General features: G+C 32.1%; 1 protein-coding gene across 1 annotated transcript in view; it reads left to right on the top strand.

Moving 5' to 3' along the window:
* Nucleotides 1-11,803, top strand: part of LOC148301767 (neprilysin-1-like) — a gene marked incomplete at its 3' end in the record, with an annotated part of 14,931 nt that extends 3,128 nt beyond the window's left edge. The window contains exons 2-3 of the mRNA XM_088272735.1: nt 8,758-8,890; nt 11,645-11,803. Coding sequence (XP_088128861.1) covers nt 8,758-8,890; nt 11,645-11,803 — 292 coding nt within the window. The remainder of the gene's footprint in view (nt 1-8,757; nt 8,891-11,644) is intronic.
* Between the last annotated feature and the right edge of the window lie 2,056 nt (nt 11,804-13,859).

Here is a 13,859-nt window from a genome sequence, read left to right as displayed (position 1 = left end):
GTCATAATATAGTGTCTCACATCGATAGCAATATTGTTTTCATAACCGTAATGCAACGATCAGAGGTGTCACTTGAATATGACCTACTTGACCAGTCAAAGTTATCAGTAGGATAACGTTACATATTATAGTGAGATCAAAGTGTTGTCAAGTAATATACATGTCATCAAATACCGCTGGCACCTTTAAAAACATTAACATTAACGATTTGAGTATTTTCAGAGCCTCATAATTGGATTCGAATGGAATTGATTTTTTGTTGATTTATATGACATTTTTTTGTTGATACAAGGAGTACAAGGGAAAGGGAGATAAATTATATTTATAATACGGATAGAAATAAAAATACGGTGAGTGAAGAGTGACTGGTCGATAATCGTACGAACAGTAGAATTATGCTAATTTTTTCTAAGAATTATGCTAAATTCGGGAGTTGAGCAGGTAGGGAAGCGCGGGAGATGTGTTGAGCTGCCCGAAACTCTGTTTGTCGTATATGTAACTCAAAATTATACGCAAGTTGAATTATTTCGATTAAAATAATACAAATAAATAAACTTTAGCATGTACGTGGCTTCAAAAACAGCGATTATTTTAAGGTGAGATCGTTACCCCATAGTTATATTAAGAAATGTTCTTTTAATAATATAATAATAAAAAAAACCCTTATCCGCACCCAAATGGTCCATAGGGCACTGTCATATAAACGCAGTGTTATCTTGATCGTTTATACATGAAGGAAAGGTGATCAGCCCTCCGCTTCAGTCCATGGTAATTTTGAATAAATAAAACAGTTAAAAAATCACTAATATTTATTTTACCCCCCTTGGGAATCGAACCCGGAACCTACAGAACGGTAGCTGAGCGTGCTGACCATTACACTACGGAGGCGGACGAAATTAATAATAATAATAAAAAAGTTCTTATACAAAACTTATAAAAATTGCGCTGTTTACTGTTATGAATAATTAAAATAAATTAAAATTTATTTGTCATGTGTCCATCCATTCTAGGTATGGAAGTACTTGAAAGCGTGCTTGCGTTGCATAAATTTACCGGATGTTTCTGTCTATTATAAGTGTGTATCATATAATCTTCATATAAATTTATTTGCAGAGAATAAATTATTTTTTTCAAATTGCTGGCCATAATGTATACAAGCGTACGCAAATGAGATATCGTTTGTGTTCCAACGTCTTGGCAAGAAATGATAATTGATTACTTAATCATACCGCATTCGTATTCCGAAGTCATTTGTGTCAGGAAATGGCGCTAAAGAATCTGTTTTATTTCTCGAACATAAAAGCTCCTTAGTTTATCCGCAACACTCGAACCTTTAATTGCACGGCGTTTTGACGTACAGATAACATGACGACACCCCTTCTGGCCCTTGTAATGTTCGTAATAGCCTCCGTAGATAGAACGGACCATGGGCTAATGTGTAGGACGTATCGAAAACCGATAACTGTACAAAACACATGCGCTTCTTTTACATATTAATTATTTTTAGAAGGGTATTACTCATTTCCTTTGCCGTGTTTCAAGTGGTTTTGTTCCTCTCACAGATAGGAGTGCCCGTGTTTTAAAATAGATATAAACGTTTTAGAAGCAAATGGTTGTTATTATACATGAGTACGTGTTTTCAAACCGAACTGTTGCGAAATAAGGAATGTTTCAGATTATTGTATAAACATCTTTGAACCTAAATCATCTTATCTCAAAGCTCAAACGGTTAAAAGGCTGGGTTAAAAGTTCATATGTAAACGTTGTCGTATGTTGTGACGGCCACTGTAAACAAAACAAAAAATATTCTAAGAACTAAAAAGTAATATTTTGTTTTTGGAATTTAGGTTTTATTGAAAATAATATTCATTTCTTAGAATGATGTTGCTGTACTATTAGCTAGGATTATTCGTATTAGATAGCGCATTTGTAGCGTTATCATGTTCAGAAATTAGATATACCTTTTCCTGCCGGTGCCAGTACAATGAGTACAAAATCACTTATGGTTTAATATAAAAATCAATAATACGGAGCCACCGTAAAACAATATACTCGTATATTGCGAGTGATTAAAAGTTTTATCTGTATTAACTTTTATGCCGATATTAACTTTTTTTTTTGGAATCTGAGCCCACCATCCACCCGCAGCAGTTATAGAGTCCTGAGGGACTCTCTGTCAGCTGCACATAGAGGAAAATCTTCAAAATATTTCTGAAGAAATAAATATTGCTCTATTCAATTAATGAGGGGGGAGGAGGATGTACGGACAGAGGCAGACACTTCGTCCCCACCCCTCGGGATCCCCTCATTACCTCTTTTACTTTTAATAAAATAAAAACAATAAGAAAACAACAAAAAATAATAAAAATAAAATAAAATAATTAACAATGTTTCCAAAAATAAAAAACAAAATACAATTTAAGACGAACACAAACAATGACTTAAAGACTAAAGTAATAGAGAACTATTAACTAAAATTAAAAAAAAACACTGTTATTTACATTAAGAGAAGAAAAAAAACCATATTTACTGTGAAAGTTAAAGACTTTCTTGAAAAACCCTATATTTAATATATGTAATCACATTTTACACAATTCCAAATAGCTTACTTATGTAGGGCGCCGTGACAAAATACTAAGCTTGTAAGTGCGTCGCGAGCATAAAAAGGTGGGAACCCTTGGTATAGAATATTCATTCAATGCACTTTTTCGATTGATATGAAAAATAACCCTTATCCGCACCCAATGGTGCATAGGGCACTGCATAGAATTGACGCAGTGTTATCTTTATAATTACTTACATAAGGGCAAGGTGATCACTCTTGCGCTTCAGGAACCAGTCCAGAGTAATATTAAATAAATATTACAGTGCAAAATCACTAATATTTATTTTCACCCCCCCTGGGAATCGAACCAGGGACCTCCAGCACGATAGCTAAACACGCTGACCATTACACCACAGAGGCGGACAAATATGAAAAAATGATAAGAAAAATACCCTTCCAAAACTACTCTTTTATCCTCTTTTACGGGAGTTCATGGCATTTCCGGAGCTGGTATGCTACGGTAGGGCATACGTTCTAAACATTAGAAAATTAGTCAACGAAGGCGTTTTAACGTTCGGTGCAGATACTTTATTGCAATTTATTGTGCTTGATAGTTTGAATTCCGATATTTGTGTTTGTTGGTAGGTAGATATTATTTATCATAACGCCTTCTCCTGTATTTTTGTTTGTTCCTATTAAAAAGATACGTAATGCAAACGAACAGCTCTTTGTTATGCATACTCGTGTTTCAGGTGTGTTGCGTCATCGCGAAATAATGAGTTTACATATGCGGTGGCGCGGAGCATTGAGTGCGAAGGAGCGGGGATTGGTCAAGCAGGAAACTCTTCGTCACCTGAATGCAACTACTTCTAACCCTTATGGTGCATGTAGGATTTTTTTTTTAAATACTTAGATTCATAAAGTTTGAATACCTATTTATTTCGGTTAAGAACTTTCTGAAAAACAAAATCATTAGCATAAAGAGATTGGTTTTTGGGCAGCTAAATTAATCAGTATGGTCGATCAAAACCAGAAATTGTTAGCCGGATACAATAAGCGAAAATAGCATTCAATAAGAAATCTAAAAAAATAATCAAATAATAAAGGTTTAAATTTTTGAAAAACCTTAATTAAATTCTGGTCTGGAGCATACTGTTATATGGAAGCGAAATGTGAACTATCGAACAGGCAGAACGGGGGCGGCTGGAGGCGTTTGAGATGTGGTGCTACAGGCGCATGTTGGGGATTCATTGGTCGGAACATATAGGTAACAACTAGGTTTTAAGCAAGGCTGAGGAGTCTAGATGCTTCCTCAAGGAAGTAACACAGAAGTGATCCAAATGGATAGGGCATAATATATAATACCCAGGTCTACTTCTTTCGATTTACGAAACCAGTAGGCCCGAGTGACGCCTTACGATGATTCCGTTTAACATACATGAACCAAATTATCTTCGACGTTAGTAGTACCTGGCACGCCGAGTTGAAGAGACGAGCGAAGGATAGAGATGGGTGTAAACTAACCACGACAGAAGCAAACCAATCATCACAAAGTTTGTAATCACGAAGAAAGAAAGAGTAAAATCTTGTTGACTGGTATGCAATAGTTTTGCATTCCGGTGACGTCCTTACTACTAAACAATAATATATTCCAAAGGCGACTGTATAATACTAAACTAGACTGTCTACTTCAGTAGTATTATGGTCAGCACATTTAGCTACCGCCCTAGAGGTTCCGGGTTTGATTCACGAGGGAGTCAAAATTAATAAGTTATTTTTTACTCCAATATTTTTTCAATATTACCATGGATTGGTTTCTCATGTGCAGGGCTGATCACCTTTCATTCATGTATTTAACTATCAAGATAACACTGCTTCTATACGATGCAGTGACCGATGAATCATTGGGTAGGGATAAGGTTTAGAATATACAGTGTAAAAGCATGAAATTGTTACGTAATAGTAATTGAGTGAATAGCGGGGACAAATTTTATGCAAGTTATGTTACTTGCTGTAATTTGACTAATTTCACTAATTTGGTGCCATCCGGTTTACTAGAATGTCCTTCACGTTGGGTCACATAATATCACATTTGTTTATGTATTCATTTATGTATGTGTAGGTTTACATATACATCGGTTGTTGCATATTCAAATCCATTTTTTTGATTAACCTTTCCCTTCCGGTTTTAAAATAAAACGCGTGTCCCGGTGTTGGGTAGTCACTACACAATAAAAAATTATTGATTTTAAATTGTAAAAATTGGATTATTATTGACATTATTTTTTAAATCAATGCGTAAATATGTTATGGAGGAATACCTAAAATCGTAGCCTGGTATTTATTATATTTATAGAGATATTATGGTTATTAGAAGCAATGTGTACTAGGTACACAACACCGGGAAGGGAAGGTCAATGTGCAAGCCAGAATATTTTTGACCTAATACGTATTCAAAACTTATTTATGTTTTTGAGATAACAATATATTTGGGACAAAATAAAAGATTAAAGATAAAATAAATGGCGATTTTTCAATATTTCAATGTTTCTTCAAATCCTTAGCCGCACAGTAAACGCAGTGTTATCTTGATCGATAACAAGTAAAGGAAAAGTAATCAGACCCCTGGTTCAGGTATCAGTCCAGGGTAATATTGAATAAATATTAGAGTAAAAATTTCATTAATTTTTTCATGTTTATTTGTCCCCCCACCTGGGAATCGAACCCGGACCTCCAGTACTGAAGACAAGCGTGCTGACTACGGGGATAATAATTGTTAATGTGCAACGTAGTGTGTATCACCCCCTCCCCAAATATTATAAAAATGATCTGATGTTTAGACAATTTTATTTTCATAATCGTAAATTTTATTCTAAATCATATTAGCGTCATCTATTAATGCAATCCAAAAGCTTTATGAAAATGATTCATAACTAAAATAATTTTGAAGAATGTGATGAGCAGCTTTTAAACGCTAATTTAAATTATCAAATGTGACAGAAGATAACTAAATATTCATAATCCTATTGTATATTTAAATATGTTTTTTTAAAAGTTTGTTTCATGAAAACTTAATACAAAAAACAACCTATTTTTGATCGATACGAATTGAGTTAACATTTAATCAAAACAGATGTCTCAAACTACATTTATATATCATACCAAGTTATAAATCTTCTTTCTATGTAATATTACTGATTTACGTACGTATATGTGTAAATGTATATATATACACACACACACACATATATATATATATATATATATCCATATAAATTATTTATTAATAGATTGTTCACAATTGCAAAGCCGATTTTTTTCATTATTTTAATTATTATTTAAACAGGTTACATTTTTTTTATCCAAATTCATAAAATTTCCATACATTTCTACTCAATATAATCTTATAATTTTAGTTGCACTGAGTCTCTCTAAAAAAAGACTGAGCTCTTGTGCTTGGAGAGGGACTTTTTTGTTGTTGTTGATAGTGACATGATACACATTAAAAAAATATATCACTGGGAACATATATTTTATTTACATTTCAAGGTTGTATTAACTAAATTGGCCGTTAATTCGGCCGTAAATAAATAAATAAAATGTTTATGTCACTCGCTGTGTAAAATGAAGACTATGCTTGTAGTTTTAAAATAAAGTTAAACGACTGATTTTTAACATTACGAAATTCGATTGAGTACGATTAGTTTGATTACGATTTAGTTTGGTGGCTGTCAAGGTTTGATGTATTGAGATAAATCTAAAATAGAAAAAATATAAAATTTAATTATATTTTTTCACTAAATATTGGTCAGGAAGTGAATAAATAGAAGTAAATCATTTCCAAATAAAATCACAATATTATGAGAAAAGGTTTATAACAAGTATTTTTTTACGATTTAGCACTTTTTATTTAATAATATAAAGAGAAATATTTGTGTTTTCGTTACAAAAATACTTAAATTTCACACCTACTATATCTGTGAATCTAAGCAGCTCATTATTAGAAACAGATATCAAATTGTGGTAAAGTGGGTTCGAACCCAGAAACTCTGACTCAACAGTCCGCGAAACTAACCACGGGACCACAACCCAACACTTAATAAACTTACAATTTGAAATTTCACATCAACTCAATAAAATACAGCTTTCGCGTCAAGAGATGTTAATATTTAATCGGGCGATAGAAAAGGAAATAATACACCTCACGAAATATAAGAGTAAGGACGAAAATCAGTATTGAAAATCCTAACTAATGGGACGACTGTGTTTAACCTTTCAGCGGGCAAGCTGTCGTCAAATTTACGACAAATGCGCCTTATCGCTTCTTCCACCCTTACCACTAAGTTGCAACCATTGAGCTCCGAGCTTTTTGATATTTTATTTAAAGTAACGCTCCTTAATGTGTGATATATTAAATGAATTAATTTTTCAATTTATTTTTATATTATTTTTGTCATAGCTAAATCTGTTTGGTTAATTTGTCTTAATCGTGTTTTATTGTGGTGATGATGAGACTTCCTTTCCCTAGAGAGACAGCTAGTATTCGGATGACGAATTCGAGCAACAAGCTGAAGAAGATCTACAAGAGCAACAAGCTGAAGAAGAGATACCGGGCAAGAAAATACGTCAGACCAATTTGAAGGAGAGGAGAAAAAATTGAATATTTTAAAAAAAAAAAATTATCTACACATGGGGAATGACAACGTAGTGTTTCTGCAAGAAAACAAAGGGATCAAATTAATCGAATTACACCCGCTGGCTTAAGTCGAAATGCTCTTGGTATTGAAAGTCATTTAAATGCGTAAACTCTCTAATAATAAACATACAAAATTAGATGACAATATTCAGAGTGACTATTTAAATTTTTATTTAATTTAATTTATATTTAGAGTGATACTTCGGTTTTTGTTTAAGAAAGTCAAATACATTTTTAAAGAACTATCATTTATCATTTTTCTTTACCTTATAGAAATTCCCTAACATTTAAATAAACAAAACAAAACTTACATAGAGAAAATTTAATAACGTAAAATTTACGACAAGCGCCCTTGCTCGAGGGAAATTTCTCAGCGCGCCCGCTGGAAGGTTATATTATATATACAAGTACTTAAGTACAATTTCCGACGCATGGTTGATGAGCGCCGATAATTTTCTACAGATAATGATGTTTGTAATCGAATATTATATCGCGGGTATTATGTTAGGGGTGAGGTTTGGGAGAATATCGCTATTTTGAAAACTTCGCTACAAGGTCATATTGTGAATTCTCACAATTATTCGTCCGATTATTACGAACATTCTCTTCACGCTTTCTTTTCAACGTGCTGAAATGGTTATATGTGTAGTATATATTTAAATTAATAAATTAATAAAATTGAAGTTATGTACTTTTATATAGTTTACAATACTATGAACATCACATCTGTTTTTGTATTCACCCGGTGTAACTAACATGTCAAAAGTCAAACAAATAACAAATAAAGAAACTTGACAAATAATAACAGGAATTTAGTAAGATAGTACATACATATTTATAACTTAGTGACATAATTTTAAAACTTAATCGAACCAACCCTATCGGGGTACCTATCCAGACATATTTTTAATATTTTTAACGTAGTGGCATATTTTATAAACTTTATAAAATTAATGAAACATCGATCGAAATAAAAGTATAGATCAATTTTATTTGGTTTAAACACGTGTTTTATGAATATTATAAACATTAAAAATACTTTACTTACCGAATTAAATTATGTAAAAATAAATTTGATAAATAATAATTCAAAGCTTTGTTTAAATTCTTCATAATTATTTTTATATATTTAATTTTGTTGATTCTCAATTTTTACATTTGTGTTTAATCAGTCAATAAATGGTTTTGTGGGTATCCACCAAACTGTCGACTGAGTTTTTTTTGTATAAACACTTTAATTTATTTAATTTTATCATAATAAAAAAAACCTTATACATTAAAAGACCAAAAATCTTTTTTAACTATACCCAATACTCATTAAAATGAAATATTATCAACAATTTGGTACTTTACAAAAAAATCAAACTTAACCTTTCTGTAACCTTTTTCAAAAACAGCATCATAGTATCTCACTTCACAGTGTTGATCTCATCGCTTTCCCGCGATATTATTATTCTAAAATACCTTTGTAAGTTGTTTCGAGATATTGATTTAAAATGTACCATTTTATTTACAGTATGTAGAAACGATGAATACCAGTGTGGATCCATGCTCAGATCCTTGGCAGTGGGCTTGTGGAAGTTGGCTAAATGATACCACTACTAAAATACGAGGAAACTGGGGCAAAAGAGATGAGCTTTGGCTGCTTGGTAATTATGATTTCAATAATTTTTTAATATGCTCCTTTTCGACCCAGAAATTAAAATTTTCTACTTCTTAGGTCAAGAACCATCCAATTTTTCTAGTTAAGTCATAATTTATACCTTTAAGTCTAAAATACTGTTTCATCGACTTCAATTTAGTCAGTGACAGGATAATGCATTTTTAATTTAAGTTTTACTTAGTAAATACCACTTTGAAAGTAAAAAACAAAACTTAAATTAAAAATGGATAAATTTTACCACAAAGTGGCTCCCGAATCATTTTATGAAAAAAATAGGATTATGTTTGTCTGAATTGTCATTTATCAACTCAGGAAATTAAAATTGTCCTTTTATTAGGTAAAGCATCATCCTGGTTTTCTAGTGAAGGAATAGATACGCCTTTAAAACAAAAATAATGTTTAACTGGCTACACTTTAGTCACTGATAGGATAATGCGTTTAAAGATAAAAATCCATACACTGTATTTCTCTTAAAATTGTCATTTATCATTCCAAATATTTTACCAAAAGAATGTCCTGAAAATAATTACAGGGTCCCAAAACTTCATACCACACTGAATTGTTTTGTTTAGAAATTTTGAGAAAAGTAGTCACACAATCGCAGTTAACAGTAATCCCAAACACTGAAATAATAAACTATTAAAAAGAAATAAATATTGTATAGCAATATAAATATATACTTCAAAGATAGCTTTATTGAGCTTATAATTTTGTTTGACGCTTTCATCGTAGGAATGAAATCCCTATGAATTAATATTAAAATGAGTAAAAAAAAAATATATATATGTGAAATAAAGTTATAACTTATTGAGCATGTCAAAACTGTCATTGCTTGTACGAGCTTTTATTTCACTCTTGGGACTCTATTTTATTTAGCCGTTACATCTACGAACTCGATTAGACTCTCCTTGATTGGACTCGATTGGTCAGTAATTGGGCAGTAATATAGTCGATGGATTTAAGGGAACGATTATCCAAAATATAATCATAAAATAATTGGCCATAAGTGTGTTATTTCTATGCAAAAATTGGAAGATAACCATGTAAGATTTATTTGAGGGTACATGGTAGCAAAGGGAAAACCAAAAAGGAGAAAGATCGATTTAAACTCTAGAGAATTGATTGATGACAGCTGAAAAAAACTTATGTATGGCAGAAGCAATTGAAAGTTTTCATCCCAAATTTTAAATTTAATGGATAAAACTTTTAAGCAACTTCCGCTCAAGAGTATGTCACTGTCTAAAATATTATATTAATTGTTACACAATAATATGACGAGATTGAGAACAAACAAAAAAACTGCAGAACTGAGGTTTATGCAAACTTAACTGTCACGACATTTGATCCAATAGGTCAGATTTTTTTCAAAGGTTCTAAATTAAAGATACATGATACTTAAGATAAAAATGGATTTACCATCAACGAATTAGAAACTGAAGGTGACAAAATTATTGTTTAAGATAATACGTACATTTCGAAATGGACGTTGTACAAACCAAATCAGAGACCATACAAATCAAATGTGTCGGGTGGTGGTCCCGTGGTTAGTGTCGCGGACTCTTAAGTCAGAGTTTCTCGGTTCGAATCCACTCTACCACAATTTGATACCTATTTCTAATAATGAGCCGCTTAGGCTCACAGAATTAAAAAAAAATATTTGTGTACATAATAAAAACGCAAATAAATATATTTTTTTTAATTGGACGTTATTTTTCATTTAAAAAAACTCTCATATTCGAGTATACCGTGAATGTAAATATCTTGCCCACATATTTTTACGTGAAAAACCAATAGTTAAAACTCATATTATGGTTGAAAATACTATTTACACATGGAGAAATATCTGAACAGAATACATGCGGTATTTTCAAATGCGATTTATTTCAAAGGAAAGAAAGCTTTGCTTGATGTTTTGCAAAAAAATGTTCAAATAAGGTTGAAAATAATATTAATAAATTGAGAAATTTCTGAACAGAATACAAGCGGGATTTTCAAATGTGATTTATTTCAAAGGAAATCTTTGCTTGATGCTTTGCATAAAAAAATGTTATGTTATTTCAGAAAAATAAATATTCTACAAATATGTATTTAGAATGAAATTTGAGAGTTGTTGGGTCTATCAAAGGATTTATATTGGTGAGGGATCAATTGAACATAAATATTTATTTTATTTTTATTTACTGCCGACGTTTTTGCAGTCAATTGCCTACCTAACTACACGTTGCGGTGCCTGGCATTTTACACATTTCAAAGGAAATATTTTGTATAAAGAAAAATTAATACAGTATTAGGTTTTTTCCTCCTCCGCCTCCTTAATGTCTGCCTCCGTAGTGTAATGGTCAACACGCTCGGCTACCGTTCTGGAGGTCCCGGGTTCGATTCCCAAGGGGGTAAATTAAATTTAAGTGATTTTTCACTGTAACATTTATTCAATATTTCCTTGGACAGGTACCTGAAGCGGAGGGCTGATCACCTTTCCTTCATGTTTAAACGATCAAGATAACACTGCGTTTATATGACGCAGTGCCCTATGCATCATTGGGTGCGGATAAGGGTTAATTATAGGTTTTTTAGGTAATGAAATTGTACCTCTGACGAATAAAATTGTACCTCTGACGAATTTATTTACAAAATAATTAATAACACCAATAAATCAAGTGTCCACTCACTTTTCTGTCCCTTTTTCCTACTTTTGCATTTGATGATAAATATTAAATAATAAGTTTTCTGTATTTCTCAGAATTAACGAAAGTACGGGATGTCGTTTCATCAATGACAGATATTGGAGGTCCAGATGCGGTCAACTGGAAACTCAAGACTTTGTACGAGTCCTGTATGGCCATAGAAGATATAGAGGGTGACCACGATTATCCACTCAAGAAACTTATATTCGAGTTGGGTAAGTGAATATAGTATTCAATACCAATTAATGTTCGTATGATTGTTTGACACCAAATGATACTCTTTTTCAAGTGATGGCGTTTTTGATCCGAATACGTAAGTAAAAACTTTCGGTAAATTTGAAAAAATTAATTAACAAGTTTTTTTTTAATTGAGCGGAATCAAATTAAATATATGAAAATTAGGTAAGTTTTTTCACAAATTTATTTTGTTTTTAATCATATGTATGTTATTTGATTTATTTATTAAAATACATACTTTAGGTATATTAGGTAGGGTACATAATAAATGTATACAGGGTAGCAATAACAGAAACAACAAAGTAGGAATCATTGAAAGAAATACCTATAAAATCGTCATTTAGGCACCCAATTACGATAGCACAGACACAATTCTATCGAGTGTCTAGACCAAAAAATAACAAAAATATAAATAAAAAGTGATAATGTGCATGTTGCTACAGTACAATGGCACGATGTTACTGACTAAAACAGAAAACAAAATCTATATTAATGTTAATAATTATACGTAAAAACGGGTTATTTTATATCTATCTATTTCAATATGTGCCAAATCAGAATTTTGGTATGTAAAATTACATACATATTTTGCATTTTAAAAAAGTTATGAAATTTGTTGTATGGTAATATAACACTCTTCTTTTCATTCATCGTTTACTTTCTGTAATATCACTCATAAAAATCTACATACCGATTACCACTATCGGAATAACCATTCCCTCGTCAGGTCAACTATTGTCGACAGTAGGGATGGGAAATTGGGGAGTTTTTTGGCCTTTTGACTTGTGCCAATTAAAAACAACTCGAATATCTTTGTATGCAAATATTTAGCTTCCGTATGTTTGTATTCACAAAACTCGAAAAGTAGCCTTGAATTTGGCATGAATCAATCCAAACGCGGCCTTATGTTGAATCAAATTAATGAATGCGGCTTTTCGAAATAAAAAGTCAAGTTTGACCCCTAGTCTAAAGTGCTTAATTTAAGGAGTGTGTTTTTACGAATATATCCCCTTGAATACAGGAAATGTGAGCCCATTATTTCCTTGTATCAAAGATCTTATACATTGGACGATGAGTAATTTCTGAAGACTCGAAGTTTTTTTCCGAAAACATCGATCATATCGGCACATCCCTGTTACTCGAAATCATGACATCGTGTTTTCAGGTGTAACAGCGAGCGGAAGAGATTATTTGACATCTTTCATAAGCTGCACTGGGTGATTTTTCAGTCATAGTCAGCGCTGTTTGTAAATATTTTTAAAAGGACTATATACCGAATGGTCGAGATGTCGCAGTGTATGTAATTGATAATTTTTGATTGTGTAGTGACTACCCAACATCGGGACGCGCGTTTTATTTTAGCACCGGAAGGGAAGGGTTAACGATGTAAGAAAATGCCTCCGTTACACTACCCCGCCCTTCTCCTACATACACAAATATAAATAATAGGAACATTTACACTCTCGATTACAGTCGATTGAAACATCCCTCCGGTTAATAAATTGAGGTCTATTGAGTTATTTATTACTCTTAATTGTAATATGATCTTCTACTGGCGTCTCTCAAGGTCACCTTCAGTTCCTGATGTTCTACAGCCATGTCATAAACTCTTTCCATTCCGAGACCACAGATACCCTCCTTTCATACTTCTCGCTTCCATTATCTATACCGTCCGGATAATGGTTTGAAGTAGACCTTTGTAGAACAATGTATAAAAAAAAATTGGTTTTTCTGATTTGAACGGATCAGCGAGTTCCCGAATCAAACATATAAAATCGGCATAACTCCTTGTTCTTTTTCTGTGTTATTACTCTTTCACCTAAAAGTTGACTGATTCATATATTATTATGAGAAATAAAAAGACTTTGTTTTTTGATCCACTCACATTTTTACTAACCATCTAGTTTCGGCAGCAACCTGTTGCCCTCTTCAGGGTTAAATTTATGACTAAACATACATATAAAAAAAACAATAACTTATACACTGTTTCTTTTATGTATATATATGTATATAATTAGTCATAAATTAAACCCT

This window comes from Brachycentrus maculatus, unplaced genomic scaffold, assembly GCF_059751285.1.
Source record: "Brachycentrus maculatus isolate JH-2025_06_01 unplaced genomic scaffold, ASM5975128v1 h1tg000518l, whole genome shotgun sequence".
NCBI classification, from domain to species: domain Eukaryota; kingdom Metazoa; phylum Arthropoda; class Insecta; order Trichoptera; family Brachycentridae; genus Brachycentrus; species Brachycentrus maculatus.
This window is presented reverse-complemented; position numbering and strand designations above follow the sequence as displayed.